General features: G+C 42.2%; 1 protein-coding gene across 1 annotated transcript in view; it reads left to right on the forward strand.

The window, feature by feature from the left end:
- LOC118122865 (protein shisa-6) overlaps positions 1-21274 on the forward strand; it is a 75062-nt gene that overhangs the window by 46676 nt on the left and 7112 nt on the right. The window contains exons 6-8 of the mRNA XM_035179765.2: positions 18376-18438; positions 19420-19440; positions 20778-20906. Coding sequence (XP_035035656.1) covers positions 18376-18438; positions 19420-19440; positions 20778-20906 — 213 coding nt within the window. The remainder of the gene's footprint in view (positions 1-18375; positions 18439-19419; positions 19441-20777; positions 20907-21274) is intronic.

A 21274-nucleotide genomic window follows, 5' to 3' on the forward strand; every position in this document is an offset into this window, starting at 1 on the left:
AGAAAGTGAAGCCAACAAGGAGGTGCCTGAAACCTGTATTCTCTCGAATTACCAACAGACGGCCAGTCTGGTTTTAAAAGAAGTCGGTTTCTCACTTGATCTATAACGTCAGTAAACTTGAGGCTTCAAATCCACAGCTCACAGACCAATTGGTGACATCATGGAGGGTTTACACTTAATTAAAAATATTTTCATTTGTATTAAAGTGGAATAACTTGTAACACTCATGAGAGTTGATTTTAACCACACTAACATGTCTGGTTTGTTCTGTTATTATCGACCACACGTGATTAAACACATAATGAATTTTGAATACTATAATGAGAATTCACCTATTGACACAACCGCTTTTTAAGCAAACACTGTGAAGAAATGACACAGCACATTCAGTTGTGTGGAGCAGAGCAGTGCAACACTGATTTAATGATGTGACCCAGCAGTTGCTCAGTTAATGTTTTTTTCGCTTATCACCATTTTAATCTTTGGATGTGCTTCAGATGAATGTAATTTCAATAACGCTCCACTCAAACAGCAGTGAAATCATTTTAATGGCTTTTCTCTTGACTTCTGGAGGAATTTAATTAGCTGGATATTATTTCAAATCGCCTTGTTCCCGCTGGGACGTGTTATTTTGTGCTTCCCTCTATGACCTGATGTGACGATGGCTGCTCCCTCCTCAGACCGGATCCTGTCGCACGAACATGTCTTTCATCAAACACTCACACACTGGAAATGTCTAATGCATTTGAAATGTGCTTTAAATCTGCCGAGGTGACAATAGGTTTCTGACCATGTCAGCAGTAGAGCAGGTGCCCGGCAGTTCATAATGGAGACTCATTACTTCACATACTCCTGATCAGCATTTCCGTGGAAGTTGGGGAGGATCGTTTGTAATTCAATTTAAAATCTCGTTGTCCTACAAATGTTTGAAGAGCTTGTCGACCATTGTAAAGTTCATTTTTGACCTTTATCCTTTAAGCGAACATTTGACCAGAGTAGAACTAACCATACAAAGTGCATTTTTTTTCTGGGGCCCATTTTACCAAACACAGTTATGATTTGCATCACTGTGGATTTCAATGTAGCCCAAACTTGTTAGCCATGCATGTTGGGTTTTATTTAACACCGCCTTTTTTCTCAAACATTCGGTTATTTTATATAGTTGTTATCACACTGATCTATGTTCAAGTGTTCATGTTTCTAATAAGTTTGTTTTTAATCAGTTACTGAGTAGTTAGTAGTAGTTAGTTAGCGACATTGCACAAAAACTACCAGATGCATGTACGTTGCAACTGCAGCTGAAACTTTATAGGTCTAACTATAGCTGCACACAGCTGTACAATGCAGCAACATAGAAAAACACCACGGTAAAGAAAACACCAAGTTAAAGATCTCTTATGTGATAATGAGGAGTGTAAAAGGCATTTACCTTGGCGGTAGTTTGATGCTGGCAACAGGGTGAAACGTGTATCAGCGGTACCTTGATACCTCAAGTCCACACCACGATCACAACTGTGCACACTTTAAAAGCGCAAGATGGCAGTGGAATCACAACGTCCATCTTAATTTACTAGTATGTGGACACATGCTTTGAAAGTGCAGGATGTTTGATCCAATTACTCCGATGGATCCACAGCAGACTCTCAGGTCTATAAACAGTATTCTGTACTACAGCAGGTTGTTTTTTTCCCCAAGTAATAAAACATTAACTAGCTCCTCTTGTTAGTCCCTGAAAGCGCCTGTTTTCCTCGTCAGGAGCAAACCGCTGACAGAGAGCGGCCTGAATCAGTTTGTGGACTCCAGCCATGCGGTGCCCACTAGGATTCCATCTCCAAGCAGTCATAACCCCAGCAACCCCACAGATAAATGTGTCTGGCACCTGAAATGAACAGAAAAAGCGAGAGGTGGAAAAACGAGCCACTCTGAGGGCTTGTTAGGGCATCACTTTGTCTTGTGAGAAGAGCCTGGATGCTGCCCCCCGCCCCCACCCACACCCTTCCCCCGTAGTGGCAGAGGTGTGTTTTTTAAGTCCGCTGCACCCCGATTCTTTCTTCCTATTCATCTGTCACATTTGGCTAGGTTCAGTTTTTATTTAGCTTTCATCTATCAGGTCCTCGAAGTGCAATTTTCTTTTTTTCTCTTTTTTTTTTTGTATATAAAGTGCTGTCTGTGTGATTGTCACAGCGTGTTAGCGTGACGACCAGATTTGCAGTAAACACACAGAGAATTCATCGCTCAGTTAATGCAATCTCCTTTCAGACTGAACAATATATTTTAGGTTCAAGTGAAAAAGAAAAAGGGGGGGGGACATGCATATAAAAAATGAAGCAGCTTCTTCCTGGGTCTAATTAAAAAGCCGGACATGTTTGGTTCGATTGGGAGTGAGAGACATGAAAGCGAAGATCAAAATGTGAGTGTCGGAGGCTCCCTGACAGCGGGAGGCTTCAGATGGGAGACGAGCGGAAGCAGACACTTAGTTTACTCCGCCATGTGAGACACTTGGAACGTGCGAACGCAGCTCCAAACAAATCAGACCCCCAAACTGAGTCGTCCTCTTCGTCTCTTACTGTAAATGAGAGTACATCCTCCACATGCACTCCTCATCCTTTTTTTCCTGCATTTTCATTGGATTTTTTTTTGCGACTGTGATTCCTGCAGGATGTCTGATCCTGTGTTTCCTGTGTTTTTAGGTCCGTTTAAATCTACCAATGACTCTAAACTGCATGTATTTCAAATCAGAGAGACAGTAGCTGTTTGAAGTGGAAGTAGCAGGACTCCCTGTGACAAATGTCATTACAGCAGGAGGCGCAAGTGGTTTTGATTTCACCAGTGCTCGGTGAAAACAAGCCCTCCGACGGATCTGGCGTTTGTTCGATTGCACAGTGACATGGCAACTATGAAAAGGTTAAAAGTAGCCATTTTAACTTTTGCTGTGTTTCTTTGGTAAACAAAGCAAACACAAAGAAGTGTGAAGTAATGCATCCATCTGAGGTTACGGTTAAACACATGGACTTTCCAGGTTAACGATCAATGACACACTATTTTGTCATTCATAGAGCAAAAATGCAAATAAACATTTAACAGTTTCAGATTCAGTTTTATCTGCTTTTGTTTACTTTACATATAATGTTTAAACTTTAAGTATGAAAAGAGGATAGTCCATTTCAAACGATGCAACTGTCACTACCCACGCACTTTCATACATCCTTTATGTCGGCATTGTCGTTAACAAAATACATCCATGAGACAAACATGTGGAGAGTGGAGGGGGTTGCGATAATGCAGCTAACACCTTTGCCAACTGGAAAAGTCTTCTTCCTTCTGTTCGATGGTCGTTCTGCTTTAACTACTGGCTACACTGCCCCCTATGATGTCAAGTGGTATGGCTCCACTACCTCTGTTTATTCCGTATCTGTAAGCTTTCAGAAAGATTTCGTTCAAAATGAACGCAGAGTACGGACAGAAGTCTTTGTCTCTTTCTCTTTATTTTTCCTAATGTTGAGCATAAATGAGCCTTTACAGTGTCAACAGGTAGCGTCATCCAGTAAGTAAGACACTGCTCTAGATGAACTATCTTCTAGTCAGTGCAGAAGATGCAGCGAACCCAACTCTGAGAGGAGAGCAGAGTTTCACTCGCTGTACTTCACCATCCCTCTCTTTGATGCTGCCTAGGTCCGAAAATGTCTCGCATCCCTCCGAGGTTTGCATCCACCCTCCGGTCTCACCTGTGTTTTCTCATTCTCTTTGATTGGCAGTGTTGGATTTCTTCACCTGTGCGTGTAACAGAGTGCCCCCATCTGCTCGCTGACCTCTCCTTTTGTACCAACCAGAAACCTCTTCAAAAGCCCTGACGCAAAGGCAGAAAACTCACTCCTCTGTTTTTACACACATTCATTCTCTTTCAGTCCTCGCTTTCATCTCGTACCCATTAAAATAAATCACTTCTCCTGTGATGATCGGGTTTCACCTCAGTTCTCTTCCTCGTGGGCTACATGAAATAACACTGCATCGAGTCCATATCGTATTTCAAGCAGGAGGCCGTGTACGAAATAAGGCAACAGAAAGAAACCATTCTCCGAGTTACACACAAATAAGTTATCTTTCTCCAGCGGGCCTCCCTGCTGTTGTATAATTAGCAGTCACTCCTGCAGTCAGGACCGTGGGGGGTGCTTTGAGCAGCAGGTCGACTACCAACAACTGTGGACACACAGCGAGTACAAAAAGGCCTCCCTGAGAAACAAGTCAATTATCTCGCTTCCTAAAAGTACTGCGGCGTAGTTTCTTGTCGTTATGGCTGTATGGTCATTTACCAGCACAGTGCTGCTGGCGCACAAACACTGAACATGTGGAGAGACGTTATCAAACATGGCACAGTGGAAATAGAGCTCAACAGTGTCGTCACTGGTGCATTTCCGTCAATGTGTTCCACCTCCTTTGCTCTCCTGTTGACGATTGGTCAAACGTCACCAGAAGGGTTCCAGCCCCAAAATCGTGTCCCTCACCCACAGTGATATAATTTGTGCCGTCAACAGCACTGATGATCCTGTAATGCACATTTGACCTCAGATTTTGACCAATAACAAGTAAATATGTATACTGATATCATTGCTGGGACATCATGCTGAACCAGGATACTCAACAACATGCAGTATGAGTAACAGTCCCCTAAATTCCAGGATTATTACAGGACCATTGTGATGCAGTGGTCAACCCTGCAGCCACACCTCTGGCAAACACTTGACACCTGCAGCTCATTGTCAAGCTGGCGGCATGTTGGCAGAGCAGAAGAGCCCCGAGGCTCCTGGGGCTTGAAGCCAAAGTTTTAATAAGCAGGCTGACTGTGTACCTGTTGAAGCGCAGCCTGACTAGAGGGCATGTTTGACACAAGGCTGCACAGGGTGAGAAAATGTTCTGAACACATTCGTGCAGGGGCCTCGGGCGGGGTCGATTTCACACAGAGCAGCAGGCAGAAGGATCACAAACTTGATTATGTCACCAACTTGTGAACACACAATCAAGAAATAGTTGCTAGTTGTTATGAAAATGGGATTTGTGGCATCTATTTAAAAAAGGTCGTCCTGTTTTTAAATCCATTTGGGTTCATCTTGACATTTTAAAAAGTCCCGCTGCGCTGAAATGTTAACGAGTTGTGGCATTATCACTCAAGTGTTCATTCGAGATGGTTATGAGGGGCGGTCAATACTGTGGATGACAGCAATTAGGCCCGCGGCCTGTCTGAGGGTTTGCAGCGCTGCAGTCGCTTTGTCTCTGCTTCCGTTGGAAAAAAACCCTGATCTTTCTCCGACTCTTTATGAAGCCGTATTAATCATAAGTCTCATAATAAACACCATTAGACGAAGGCAATCGTGGCGTCTCTCAATGCGAAACCACCTCAGTGTTCAGCCATCGTTAATTAGCATCATCATCCACAATTGTTTGCTTGTCGCGAATGATCATTTAATTAGGTAACTTCAGACGGAGGATCCAAATATTGTGGATTGTTCATAACAAGATCAGCAGCAGATGGCTCATGCAGCGGCTTAAGGAAGCAGTATAAGCAAGTATCAATCACATTTATATGTAAATGGATGTAATTATCTGTGCTAATCATCACACTCTTGAGACAGGGAGGGGAGAAAAGGGGGCGTTTGCTGCTCGAATTCTGTGAAAGTGGCAGAAGTGTGAAGGAGACAAAGCCCCTCAAAGACACGCAGCACCGAGCCAAGAAATGCTCCAGTGATGGAAGCGGCTGTAAAAGAACACCCACTTACCGAAACGCTTCCTGATAAAAGATTCTCAGAGGAGTCGGTAAACGGCGAGACACCGATGCCGTTTCATTAGTTTTTCCTGCCGGAACACCGGGCTCAGGTCAGCCGCTGGAGGAAAGGACAGGGAGCTCACACATCTGCATGGTGGAAGCAAAGTCTTGGATTTTGAAGTTTTTCTCTTTGTAATCAAGTCTTTGTCTGTAATTCACACTATTTCCACGTCCTTATTCCTAAAATAATTGAAATCTGTTTTGTTTTTTTGACACTTATCCAGATATTATATCTCTAAATACTTAATACATTCAAATAAAAAGTCCAGACACAGCGTTTACTGTTGACCATCTGGTAGACTGTATATGAAGACGGGCTCCCCAGACATAAAACCAAAATGTCTCGATTGCCCCCTGGCACGGTTCATTTAATGCTGCGTTTATGTCTGAAAAGAGATACGTCCGTTTCGAATGATCTGACCGTCACCACCCACATACTTTCATGTCTCATTTATGTTGGTATTGGTTGTTAAGCAGTACCTCCACTAGACAGCTAGACAGAGTTTTGGACACCAACAAACATGGTGATGTTGGAGGAGGTTGTGATAATGTTAAGAAAGAGTCATAATACTCTGTCTCTGTGACCGGGCAAAGAAACATGGTGTACTTTCCTGTAATTTAACAACTCGCAAAGTCTTTCCTCAAAAAGTTCAGCGATCCTTGACATTTTTTCCAAGGATCACGCCCCACCCCAGCCCCCCCTCGATTTCCAGTGGTACTGCTCCATTCCATCTATTTCATCCTCGTCCGTAAGCTTTCAGAGGACTCGCACACAAAGGGATGAAATGAACAGAGTACGGACAGAAGGCTCCCTCCGTTCCTGCGTGAGCATCTGATACTGAGCATCAATGAGCTTTTCTTGAATGGGACATGGTTTCTGATAAGTCTGGTTTAACTTAGTTGATTGATGATATAAAAACGAGGTGTAACATCCTGATTGACAGCTGAGACTGACTCACGCTTGGTCGAACGCATGTAATTGCGGGACTTTGATTCCGCGGCTTCCCTCTACAATCACTACCACCCAGACTGGCTCCGAAATAACATCATCTGCGCAAAATGGCAGCTTTCATATCCTTCATATCCTGGTTTCCTTTCAGGATAGTTGGAGGAAGTGGAGACACGCCATCCATCTTTAATGAAAGTCTATGATAAAGACTAGGAAGATGGAACAGCTGAACTGAACTAATCAGCCATTTTCTATAATTAAACAATAAATGGAATCCCTGTGATGAGTGTTGCTCATAGAGAAAAAGCTCTGCAGCCCATCTCACCTCTTAAGCTTCAGTCTTGCAGCTTTTTGTTTTAGACTCTGTATCTTTCCTGTTTTTAGTGCGGACTTTCACTGCTCTACTCACCTGTTTTCAGCTGTAATAAACCCACTGTTCACGACCTACTCCGCACCAAACAAAACTGACTTTGACAGAAAGTTGATAAGTGATTGTTGCCCAAAGACAGTAAAGTCCAAATGATCATAATTGATGTGCAACTGTTTACTTGCACACTGATCATATTACTCTCAGGGATTAATGATACAACACTGTTATGTTTGCAGTTATCACAAACAGGAGCTTTAAATGTCACTATTTCAACAAACCACAATCTTTTATGAAAGATTCATGTTTGAAGCACATCAGCAATGCTAATATTCTCACTAATGCTTATGTTACTTAAATATTTGTCTAGTACGTATACTACATGTCTTTCTATATTCAAAAACACAGTCTCTATAGGGAAATCTCTCTTCTCCACACAGCCAGGAGTCAAATTTTATACAGTATTATATCATTATATCATTACTCGGTGAAAAGAAAACACTGGCATCAGCTCATGAAACCCCAAATGTTCACTAGGTTTTTAATTGGACGTCCTAAACTCCCTCCAGGTTGAGGACGTGACCTTGATGTCTTCAACGTTAACTATAGCTCTGGACAGAATGTATTTCAAAAGCAGATCTTTGTTTTCAGTCCTTGTCCCTCAATGATCATCTATCACTCTGCACGCTCCGGAGAGCTCGGGACTTTGTCTGATATTTCTTATTTCTACCAAGAAGTCACAAGGTCAGCCTAAAGGGAGCAGGGAAGACAACAGGCGCTGCCTCCTCTTGACTGGAAAGAGCGTGTCGGTAGTGCATGACGCGCCCAGGAGCTGTGACACACAATCCCTAATCAATACGGGAGAAACAGAGATCCTCGGCTTCAAGGGAGGCCTCATGGGAAGTCGTCATGTGTCATGCCGAGCCAGTCACCTCAGTGCTCCTGTCCCTGTTGTCTTTCGGGAGAAAGGGGAGAGGGAACGGTGTCTCAACCACACAGAAATATAGATGGGACTAAAATAAGGGGAAGAGAAAGTGACAAATGCACAATTCAGGGATGACCTGGACTGTACGCAGCCACTTGTTTCCTCCATCTCCGAGGTGTGCCTCTGCACAACAGCAGCTTAACGACGAGCATTTGTCAGTCGTCTGAGTTCCCAGCCCGTTATGAATTTTACATGAGCCCACAGTTGTGTCTGATCAAAGTGTGAACTCAAATTAGCCGAGTCTCAACCGGCAGACGCTTCCTCAAAACTGAAGCGAAAGGATGTGAACGTTCAGATTTAGCATTCTGCACGCGCTGGTCGTTAAATGCCAGCTAGCAGCCAAGTTCGGCTCATAATTGCAAAGTCATTAAAAGATCTCGGTTGTAATTTTCCAGTTTGTGCCATCTCCACAAAGCCTGCCTCCTCTCCTTCGTTTAATCGTTTCATCAGCCTGCTTATCAACAGTTGCTTTGTAGCAAACTACCGACGTAATTATAGGAAAACATGGAGCATAATTATGGAAAATTAACTCACTGGATAATTCACTTTTGGAATAGTCTGCTTCCCTTTACACCAAACATGGTCTTTAAAGTCTGTGTGTTACCTTCACCATTTATTGTCTTCTTGTTCTGCGCAGTGAGCCTCGATAAACGCTGCTTTTTAAGCTTTGAACCATCAAAGTTTCATCATTAAACTACCTCCAGTAGAGAGCTCTTCTCTGTAAATGTTCTCTAAGTGCAAACAGGGAGAAACGCTCTTCTGGTTGCCAAAAAAAGTTCAACAATAAAAGAAAAGTTTTCTTTAATGAGTTCACTATATATCTATAAGTGTGTAGGCACTCAGAAAGTACACTCGTGTAATTTCAGAAGCAGGGGGCATGACGCTGCTGCTGTAACAGCCTTCATGCTGCTGCTCTCTAGCTTTCCACCACACTGTGGAGCCTGGCTGCAGGGACCTGGTGCCACCGAGCCACGGGAGCGTCAGAGAGGTCGATGGCTGATGTGTTTACACTTTAGTAGTCATTATTTGTTGTTATTGATTAGTCTTCAAGCGCTTGTTATTAGATATTGTTGCATGGACAAGCAATAAATATGCAGTAATAGCTCATAAAAAGCAGGAATGTTTTATTTTACTTGCGCTGCTTGCACTGTGGATCAATAACTTATCTACCCATACATGCTTTTTTCTTTTTTTAAGTGTATCTTTTTATCGTAGAAAATACACAAAATGAGTGACCACATTAACAAAGTAATCAGCTGGACATGAAGGCGTTTACTGGAACGAATGCAGCCTTATATCCTCCTGAGATGTTCTGCAGTTTCAATATCGTTTTCCCACAGTCAACATCATCAATGTAGCCATTTAATTCTTTAGAAGGATAAATATGATAAATACTTTTCTACGTGCTTTGTTTTAGGGAGTAAAAGAAATATTGAAAGCATTGATTTTTGCTTTGACTACTGGTTTGATTTTGTTTTTTAAATAAGAAACTCTTATATTTCATCTCTAGGATTAGGATTTGTCTCTAGTGCTAAGCTTGCACTCACAGATAAACGTATTCATTGTACATCATCTCCAAGTGATGAGGCAAACAGCTCCGTTGTCAGCTGAAGTGTTTGTAATAGTGTCAATATAGGATTTTATCTTGATTTAAGTAGTATCAGTGGTTGTGCATTTGCAATCATTTGTCAAACGGTTTGTTGACATGTGTAGTTTTATAAATATCACTGTCAGTTTCTGAGTTGGAGGCTGACATCAACGTTTTTTCTGACTTGTTCACTCGACATGAACGCTGCCTTAAATTATTATATTATTAAATATGTTATATCATCTTTCACCACAGTTCCAGTGTTCGTCTGTTTAATGTGTCTGTTTAAGTCACAAACATAACAATTTGCAACACTTCCTCTACCTAAAAAAAAAAGCACTGTAGCATTTCTATTAAATGAATCCTTTCATTTGTTTTAACAAGGCTTTTATTGTGAAGTATTTGCAGGGACCAGAAGATGCACTGCTTCAAACGGTGCAGTCCTGGCATTTAATGGAATACATAGGTTACTTTAATTCGAGGAAAGAGTCAAACAAGAAACCTCATGTAGCACACTCCCACGAGTCGCAGCCGATCACCGGTGCTGCAAATGCACCCAGCGTTGCCCAGGCGTTAGACCGATGTTGTACGGATGAAGCAGATGCACCAGTGCAAAGCTCTGTCAAAACAAAAAAGTTGCTCACCCAGCAAAGACATTGAAACTGTCGCCACGGCATTTGGAAATACGTGCGTGCAGACATTTCTTGTTGCGTTAATGAGGTGAAGTCTGCGAGTTCAGGAAGTCAACGCCAGTCGGCCGTCCCGCTCCTCTCTGCAAACATCAACTGTCACTTCTCTTTGTTTTTCATGCCACCTCCATCCCAGCTTCCACCTCTGAGTCTATACCTTCCCCTGGGGAGGTGAGCTGTCATGAGGTTGGTGTTTACTCATGAGGAGTGACAAGGTCAGAAACTGCGCTGCTCCTGCTCTGTGCTCACATTCAACCTGTCCCACGATCACTGGCTGCCTGATTCCGCGGTTTACTTGTGAGTTTTAGAGAGTGAGAAGGAAACTGTTGACATCACGATAATAAATAAGGATAAATATTATCCTTCAACCTAATATTGTAAACTGCCGTTATGGGTTTCGGCAGCCTCCGGAATATAAAAGATTTTATTGTTTCACTTTACAGGTACCTTACTCACCACATCCACATTAAAGGCAGTCTCTTGCAGATGTTTTTTCTTGAAGTGCAATTTTCAGGCAAAATGTGTTTTTGTCTGAGTTTGAGGTCAGAGCTCTGTGCCGTCACGTTCTCACTGAGAAAACTAGTATTCATACAAATCGGTTTTATCAGTGGGAATATTGTCGAAATAATAAAGGGACAAACACAATAGCACAGTACATGTAACATTATGATTCTTCTTAATGAGCCAAACTGTTTGTGTCCCTTTTGTGTTATGTTTTTAAATCGAGCAGATTCTTGTCACGGTGCAGGTTTTTCTCCAACATTAAGGACGTTATTTCATCCTCAGCTTTTCACTGGGATCCTTCTTTAGTGCCAGAACATCTGTGTCGGATCTCAACAATGCTGAGACTGTAATATGAGATAATCGGGCTCAGGAGGTTGAGCGGGTTATCTACTTGTTGGAGGGTTTGATTCCTGTCACGTCCAATCCAAATGTGTCCTTGGGCAAGACACTGAATCCTAAATTGCCCCCTCATGTAAACGCTCTGCTCTGAGTGGTCATTAAACTAGAAAAGTGCTGTATAAATGCCATGTCTGTTTACCATTAATCCTCATGAATCACATGTTAAAATATCACACACGGGAGCAGTGTCCTCATACATTTATGTGCAGCATTGAGTTTATGTTCCTACATCTTGGATAATTCAGTATCACAGCAGGAGCAAAAAAAGTCGTATCATCCATCCAAGGCTGTTGTAAAACACTGTGAGATGATGCAGCAGCAGTTTGGTTTGCTCTGAAGACCCCGCCCCGGCTGTTAACTCGGCTGCCTCTGTTTTTCATCCTCTTGATTCACGGAGTCCTTTATACCACAGCAAGGATAACGGCAGCTTTGTGTGATGTTACTTCTGACATATCGAGGAAGACATCAGATAAATCTGTGCTTATCCTTGTTAGTAATTCACAGACTCCGAGGAAGCTGCGCTCCCCGAGACGCCGTCGGTCAAGCTCATGACACCGCATGGGTACGGCTGAAAGAGTGGATCAGTGCTCTCTGCTGTACACACCCGACCCTGTGCTGAGGAAACCTTTTTTTTTCTAGCAATGAAATAAGCAGGACAGAGGGACTTGTTTGTTTCACAGCTGCAGCGTTTGAAATGGAAAATTAACTGATTTGTTGTCAGCAGAGGAAAAGACTGGTAAAAACATTTTTTATTAAAAAAATTAAAAAATGCTCGGGATTTACAGGATGTGGTTCACTTGTAAGCAGAATTAATATTCATTCATGTGCAGAGACAAATACTATAATTGCCTTGAGTGCACAAAGTGGAAAATGCTACAGGGGATGTGCAATTTAATTTTTTAATTCCAGGGTAGGGAGACTAAAAATGCTCTGGTGTGTTTCATTGAAGAGGGGGCAGGAGAGAATGCTGAGACAAAACACAAGTCATCAAAGATGAACCAGCTGATAATAAAGGAGACCAATGATGCATTTTCAGGTTTTTCTCTCCTCAAGTGTTTTCTGTGGGATTTTTGTGACTGTAAAAGTTCTGCAAAGTTAAAAAGCACAAAGTCTGTGGTAAAGGGAGCTCCTCTTCATAAACTACTGAAGCTCCTGAAACACCTCAGACATCTGACTGATACTTCTGTATTAATGTGTTGTCGTGACAATTTAAGAATATATTAATACATTTCTTTCATTGATATTTATTTATTTATTTTGACCCTAAAGAAATCCCACTTTTAGCTCAAAACAAGCCGAATAGCTCTTTTATTGTGTTACCATTTTTGTCGATGTGTGTCTGTATCTTTTTATCGTCTTGTTTTTCTTGCCTTAAATCAAACTGTCTTCGAGATTGATAAACTTGTATTGTATTGTATCACCACATATTTGCACAATGTGTCCAGAAGCTGTGTCTCAATTCAGGAGCTGCATACTTTGGGGGAAACATTCTACGCGGCCAACGATGACCGCCTCACTTGTCGGCAGCGTAGACCGCAAAGGCCGAAACCGAAATGAGACGGTCTGGTACAGATGCTTTCTGTGATGGGCATGACCAGCTCATTACGCCCCTTGCTTGTTGCTGAGCGAGAGTTGAAGTTAGAAAGTTCTCATGCCCCTTGGTTTTTTGACATGTGTACCATTAGCTGTTTGGTTGGATGTTCTCATCACTTGCCTGCGTTTGTCACAAAGGTGCAATGAATCCTGGGATATGCTGGGCCAAGTGGGATCCACCTAATGGAGCCTTTGTTTCTCTGGGATGACGCATTTGTCGGCGCCTTCGACAGCACCCAGTTGTGCTGTTGTGACGCAATCGGTCTTCAAATGCAGCCTCCGAAGGATTCGGCCCCTGAGTTGAGACAAAGTTAAAGTCTGCGAAAAAGACCAACATTTACTACATGCGCTGGAAGCAGTTGACCAATCACAAAAGAGTGGGCCAGTTGGCCAATCAGAGCAGTACGAGCTTTATCAGAGGCGGGGGCTTAAAGAGACAGGAGCTAAAACCAAGTGTTTCAGACAGAGGTTGAAAAGAGGAGCTGCACTAATGGACAGTTTGAGGAAGGTGATGTGTTTTCTGAACATTAGGCCAAATTAAAATGATCAACCTGAATATGAGCAGAATATATCTTGTATTTTGTGTCATATAGACATATTGTTATTGAACATTATATTGTTGTGTTGAACTTGGCCAAAGTGAACATATGAAAAAGTAACGACTGTGATACCAAAGTTCAGGCGTCAGAACGTGAAGTTTAATGTGACACCAGCTCATCATGGATTTCTTTATACAGACCTATTATAACTGCTGCAATTGAAAAATATGGGACTATTTTACTGTAGACATACATCTTCAGATTTACATTTTAACCTGTTCACGTTGGTCTTATGTGTGTTATCCCCACTGTACTGGAGAACCAGTGGGAGTTCAAAAATAAATGCTTCAAAGCAACTTTGATTCCCTGAGAACATAATGATTTTTTGTCCCTGGAGCTCAAACCATTTTAGAGACTATTTGTTCAAATAGGCCTATTTGATACTGAAAGAAAAAGGATTTGGGTGAAGCGTCACTTCTAAGTAATGACGATGAATTGCAACTGTTGCCAGCTGCTCTGGATATTCGGAGAGATAACAATGTGATTTGCTCTGATGATCAGTTTGGAAATGGCTCTTATTCTTTCCAGTTGCAAATTTCTCCGCTGAGGTTGCATGCTTGTTACAGATCCATTAGAGATTAAAGTCCGGAGTGTTTCGAAGGTGAAGACACAAAATGGCTGCATGCTCCCTCTTTCTGTGTCACTCTCCATCACACTTTCATTTGCACAAGGACAAAACAGGGTGATCTCTCCCACCGGGTACTTCACACTCTGCCAGGCTAATGACATAGCACGGGCTCTCTCCGTGGCCGGCGTCTGTCCGTCAGCTTCCCTGGAGCGAGGCATTTAAAATGGAACTGGGTCACAGTGGGATCCCCTCTGTCCACCCACTGGAACCTGGAAGCATTTGATTCATTTGTGACAGAGTCACCAATCGACGAGACATGCCTTGCTGTCAGCGAGAGCTGCTGCATTATGTATTAACACTTAGCAGGTATGTTCTCCTCCAGATACTTCACATGGTGCGAACTCCGTGTCAGAGGGATTCAGGATGTCAGCGCCTCAGTGTGTGAAAGATTAAACTGATATATAGGAGAAGAGGAGGAAACCCCCTAATGTCATTTAATATCAGCCACTGTTAAACAATGATGTACAGGTGATGTAGCGCAGCACAATGATTTAAGATTTTTTGTTGTTTTGTTGTTACATTTTATTAATCTGTATTAAATTATTGTTAAAATGAAAACAGTTTTTTGCACTTGATATAAAATTGACCAAATCAGTGAAGCCAAATCATCAAGTCATAAACTCCACCTCATCCATGTTAGCAGATGGGACATGGACCAAACTAAAATGTAAAAAAGTGCACATTCAATATTTTTTTCTCAAAGATGTTTTTTGTCATTTAAGTAGTTTTATCACACTGATGTCCATTCAAGTTTTCATGTTTCTGACAAGTTGCCACGGTTCCATTGCTCATCACTGTCACTCAGACTCTAAATGACGTCATCGGTGCAAGATGGCAGTTTTCATATCCACAATATTTTGGCTTCATTTCACAACAGTGGAAGGAAGTGGAGATGCATCATTCATGTTTATTTACATTCAATGCTTTATACGGAATACATAGATATAAAACTTGGTCAGTGATGGATTGATCATGATGCTTTGGTCAATGGTTTCGTAATTTACTTGCACAGTTCGTCAGATCTGCGAGAAACAGACACTGTACAAGTAAAATGTCCGATTAAAAATATACTGCAAAGGACTCAAGGACTGTTTATAAAGATGGACGACATCTGGTGGTGTAAACCTTGCCTCCTTCATGTTAGCGGATGGGACACGGCGCAAACTAAAACATCTAAGTAGTAGTAGTAGTTCTTATCACACTGATGTATGTTGAAGTGTTGATTTTTTTGGGGGTAATAATTCGTTATTTGATGATATAAAAACAAGGGGAGGTGTCATGATCAACAGCTGAGGCTGTCTCATGATTGGTCAGATGTGTGTGTATTGGCAGGAGCTCAATCCTACAGCTCCTCTTCACAATCACAACTGCACAGACTCTGGCTCCAAATGACGTAAACAGCACAAGATGGCAGCGCCAGTGATATGTCATTTTGGTGCGGTGGGGGGAGGTGGAGACGTGTCGTCCATCTTTATTTTCAGTCATTGGTTGGACATCATCAAAGCTCTTGTAGCTGAATGGGAAAAATCCTTGCAACCAGTTTCCATCATCTGGAAATACTAAGACCAGAGGAATGGAGGCTGTTACGGCAGCAGAATAATCACAGTGAACGTCATAATGAAATATCACATGTTCAGGTGTCCTCATACATTTATGTATTTTGTATATATATAATGTTACATGCTCGGCATATAATGGGTTTTTGATCAGGTGAAATAGAAAAAACTAAAGAGGAGTGACAAAAATTCATAAAACACCATCTATCCATGGTTGTTGCAAAGATGGCGTTATATTGCATCATCACTTATCTTCCTGCTCTTGTGGGTTCGTTGGTACTGAAAGTGATTTCGGATTATGCACGTTGATCCCGTCTCTGTTCATTGGTGTGGTTCTCCCTCCTTGGCGTGTGTGAGAAGACAGAGCAGTGGATGTGCGTCCGTCTGACTAAACACTCCTCGAGACCGTGTTGTGCGGGTCCTTAAGTTGATGTCAGATTGCTGCAGTTCGCTCGAGGAGGGAACGTCAAATTTTCCGGCTTCTCGCTCGGGTTCCACTTGAGTAAACACTCCGGCCTCAGAAATAAGTGTATTTGTGTCCTGAATGTTTCTCCTCTGACGGTTTTGTGCTGTGTGATTGCTCACTGTCCCGGGGCTGAATCGTGCCTGGCTGCATCATCGTGTGCCTGGACCAGACTTTGCTTTGAAATGCACACTCCTCGTAAACAAATTACATATTATTACTTTTTTATTTATTTTTTTACAATGTTTGCTGAATTTACTGCCTGGGATGCTGCACAAGAGCAATAACATTGAAATATATGATAAAATTGGATCGTACACATGTAAGGCCAGAATGGGTGATTACAGCAAAGAAAAGCTGTCCTTGCTTGGTGATAAACTTTTGAACCATCTGCTACATTTTAATGTGTGAAATGCATTCAAATTCACTGATAGCAAAGGTTATTTATTTGTTGACAAACCGCTTTTATTTTGACTTCATAGCAGAGGAATTTAGCAAAAGGCAGAAATGTCAGATCCATCCACTGAGGAAGCAACATCATTGAAATACAATGACTGATCTTTATCAAAAGCAGAACCCCCCCCCCCCTGTTGTCAGTCCAAACTTGAATAGCTCATACACGTTGTTTGAAGCTATGAGAGCTTGGTTTTTATTGTCATTAGCTCTCTTACAGGAAGATAGATGAACATATTAAAATGCAAATAAGGTGCAACCATCATATATCCACGCGTTGTGTGCTCTGCTTTCAGAAGAAGCTGATCTAATTGAATAAAGGCAATATTTTCCTCTCTGAAATTATTTGAACTCCCGTTGCTGCTCAGCGATGGAATCTGGTTTTGTTCTCTGACCGCTCAAACAACACGTAACGATGTTAGCGCAACATCAAATGAGTCACTTACAGGGAAGATGGATCACCATGAGGTGGAGCCATGTTCTGTGTTCCTTTTTTCATAAAGAGGCTGTAATCAATCATCTTGGCAAAGCAGAGCTTCACTGTGGATTCCGTCAGATTGAAGAAGCACTCACAGAGCCACAACTGAGCAGTGACAGTTTAATGTTTACTGGAGACGCACAGAACAAATCAAAGCTTCATATCTGGTGATGCAGCGAACACTGAATGATGCTGATGGAAACGCCACCTGATCAATGATGGAGACATTTGCTGCATAGCTTATTGTGCTGACCTCAAAAAGAGAGTGAGGGTTTTTTTTACTATTATTAAGGCAAGGCAAAGAGTATTTATACTATATGTAATAAGGGAGAAATATGTATTTATTTTTATTTTCAGTGTGTCTTTCCTCTAGTGTGTTATATAGGTTTTTATGTATGTAAAAGGTCTGCAAAGTTAAGAAGCAGAAAGTCCACCCCACAATAAAACACTGAACTTCCATGGAATCAGGACGTCACCTGACACATTTACATAAGGCACGCCCAGCGGCTAGTCTGACACGCCCCCTAGAAAACCAAGGTTAAGTGAGAGCAGAAGGTTTCCTACATGTGCTAGAAGCAGTTGACCACTCATAACACAGTGAGCTGACCAATCAGAGCAAACTTATCTGGAAGGGGGCTTAAAGAGACAGGAGCTACAAAAGAGACAGGAGTTTCAGACATAGGCTGAATGGAGGAGCTGCAGCAATGGACAATATAAGGAAAGTGATGTGTTTTCATTAGAGCGTGTAAACCTTTTCAGGTAATAACCCAAATTAAAATTATCAACCTGGATATGAACAGAATATGTCTTCTTTAAAGTCTGAATTTTTTTATAGAGCTGATCTGAGGTCATTGAGGAAGCAAGGGAAATCACTCACAAGCAGCCATTTCTGCAGGCATGGTCTGAGGAATTTCCGTTGGGTATTAAGTTGTAACTTTCAGGCGAGGTCCTGCACTTGATTCTTAATCTGTTAATTGTTGCTTGACTGTGAGCTTCCAATTTTTTGCAGGAAAAGTAACTGGATTACACCGTAGATTGCTTTATGCTGTGCTGTTTTACATTCATATGTCACCCACATCGTTTTGGGGATTTGTGGAGAAATATCTCAAATACTGTGCATATACAATTTAAACTGACCACTTGACAACAAAAATGTCAAAAGGGAAAATCTATCTTTTTAAAAAAAGGTTTGATTGAAGTGACCCTTTAACGTGACCCTTTAAGAACAGGAACCTAACACATTCCTGTGAGTTTAACACACTTTGTTGAAATCCAGTGGTAACTCTCTGTGTTCTTCTCACAATAGGAAACCACCACCACGACTATCAGCACAGCCACCTGGACCTGACAGCGCTCACACCTAAACTAGGTAAGAAGAACTGTCATGGTGTATTGTCCTTAACATGGGATGTGACATTACATGTGCCTCAACAATCCACCATGCTTGAACATGAGGATACACATTTGTAACGCTTGCCAGCAAAGTATCCAGCCAAATCTTTCCGTACTTTTAAGTTCTGTGAACGTTTAGGAAAGAGCTGATGGTTGCCATCGACCTGACTTGACTTGTTAAAATGATATGCATTGTTATCTGTCTCTAAATGAAAGAAAGCCAAACAGATCTTGCGGCAGACTATTTCCATTTTCAAGGACAAAAGTATATCTCTCACGGGGGAAATTAAAATCTGAGAGAACGATAAAGGAGTCTGGAGAGAAAATGAAAAGCCAAAAGTGTAGGATAATCAAAGGATCATCTGAGCAGTTTGCTGAAGTTATTGAAAACCAAATTACTGCTACGGCGTCCTATGTATTTCTCTGAATGTGATTTCCAGTGAAAGGGGAGCAGCGTTCACTGTGGAATTACTGAATGGTCCTGCCACTAAATGGCAATGAAATGAAACACAGTGTAATTAAAGAGGGAATCAGGCATTATTTGTTCCAAAAATCCCCTCTGTGCTCTTCTAAAAACTGCAGCGGCAGATGTTTGGTGTCAGTGTCTCACAAGTTAAAGATGAGAGACACTCACTGAGTCACAGTACATAGTTTTCCACCATTAATGGAACGCTGTCTCTTAAGCAGGGCGGTCTTTACTGCGAAAATGGGTTTCAAAAGTGCTTTCAGCGCCAAATAAAACTCTTCAGGCTTCAGCTTTTGAAGTGTATTTAGCTTCTGACGAGGATCGTAGCTGTATAATTCAAGAGTTGCTGGTTTGGACTTTGCATCAAACCCTGGCAGCATTATTTTTGCAATATTGGCTTTGAGTAAGGCCCACCTCTGCTACGGGAGGCTTGGTTAAAAACTGTGCACGTTGATTGTGATTGATCCTTTTTTTCTCCCTTGGATTTGTTAGCCCACAGACAAATGAGATACGGTAAGTGATACACATGCACATGGTGTTTATGTGTATTTGTTTCCTCATCTTTTCTTACCACACATATCATGTAGAGATTCTTTACCCGCACACTGGAGGTCATTTTTTATTCTCCTCTCTCCTCTTTTTTTTTATAAGCGCTTGTGTATTTTTTGCAGTCTCAAAACTTCACGCCTCTGCATTATAATCCATGACCTTTACTCCGATCTCAAAATCTTTTCTTTGCACATGACGTTTTCCCCCTTCACTCCTCTAACCGGCTTTATCCTCCCCACGCCCTCCACCCTCCACCCTCCACCCCACACCCACACTTCTTCAGACACCGAAAGTTTCCCCTCTACACCATATGTTCCTTGGTGTTGTGTGTCCCTGTCCTCCTTGCTGCAGTATAGTCGCCCAGACCTATTTTTAAATCCAGAGTCCCTGCCCGTATCCCACCCCTCCCCACCCACTGTGCCTCATGACCCATGACGGGGCGTCCCAAATACTGAAGCCACAGGAGCACAGCGCAGTGCAGGCAGCCTTAATGGTGCCATATCAGCGACATCTCAAAATGAACCGATGAAGACCTTTTGCTGCAGTAAAGCAACAGTTTGAATCAGACAAAATAATTTGCTGGAATTCATCAGTTCAGCCAAATACAGCACGTCGTCGTTTTAGTCATTAGTCTACGCTTAACCTTTGTCAACACACACATATGGATGTGCACAAAGAAATGACCTGAGTTTAGCGATGTTCCAAATCCCAACAACTGTTGGGATCAAACAAGATAGTGGTTGTTCCAACTTCCTGATGGGAGGTTTGAAGTCATCTGGACATGTAAAAAACAATATTTTTAAAAATATGAATTGGTGTTCAAGAGGCAATACAGTTTCAAATAAAGACAAACGATGAAAGTTGGTGCAAATTTATGCAAAGTGAATGTGAAAGTTTCTTTTTCTTAACTTTGCTTATCTGGAAGAATTAATGATCATAAAAACCAACGTATGAAAAAACAAGCCCATATTATTGGATACAAACTACTAACAACCTGTGCATTGGGTGGTTCTTTTTCATATTTGTTCTAAACATGCCTCTAGGAGTAAACACAAAGTAGCTCCCTACATCTAGTCATAGTTTTTATATCCAATCCAATTTATTTTGGTCCAAACAAAACCACTGCAACATTGTGCTGCACGTCCAGAAAACGCAGCCAGGCCTTCTCTAAAAACTGACCTCCAGTTCATCCATCAGCTGGTGTGTAAGTTCAGGTCACCTTCAAGCTGCCGCTCCGCCCCCCCCTTCTGCCTGACTGTCTACTGACTGCACTGCACCGCTTCCTCCTCTGTCGCCTGTAGAAAGACCCCAGCGGATGAACAACATCCTGACCTCAGCCACAGAGCCCTACGACGTGTCCCTCTCCAGATCCTTCCAGAACCTCAGCCATCTGCCGCCCTCCTACGAGCTAGCCCTCAAGCCTGACTTAAGTAAATACTCCTCCTCTCTGCACAGATTAAGTAGGTGGTCCGCCAGTTCATCCTCCATCGCCGTGTTTTGCCCGATGCAAAAAAAAGACAGGGAATGACGTCACCCTCATGCCCTGCGCATTCAAGGGGTCGTCGCATTCACCGGGTCTGGTCTGATGAAATGTCTGAATGTCCATTACAGACACATGCAACATGATAAGTATCTCCAGATGTTTGGCACCTGATCTTTTCACCCTTTTAAGGGCTTTTTAAAGTGCCCGACAACTTGCTGGAGCCTCCATACTCATTCCCATAAACTCACTTATTGGCCCATCGACTGAAAACTAATTGGCATGTAATTTGGCTCCATCTGTGGCCCATGTCATGTT

Source organism: Hippoglossus stenolepis, chromosome 16, assembly GCF_022539355.2.
Source record: "Hippoglossus stenolepis isolate QCI-W04-F060 chromosome 16, HSTE1.2, whole genome shotgun sequence".
NCBI lineage: Eukaryota > Metazoa > Chordata > Actinopteri > Pleuronectiformes > Pleuronectidae > Hippoglossus > Hippoglossus stenolepis.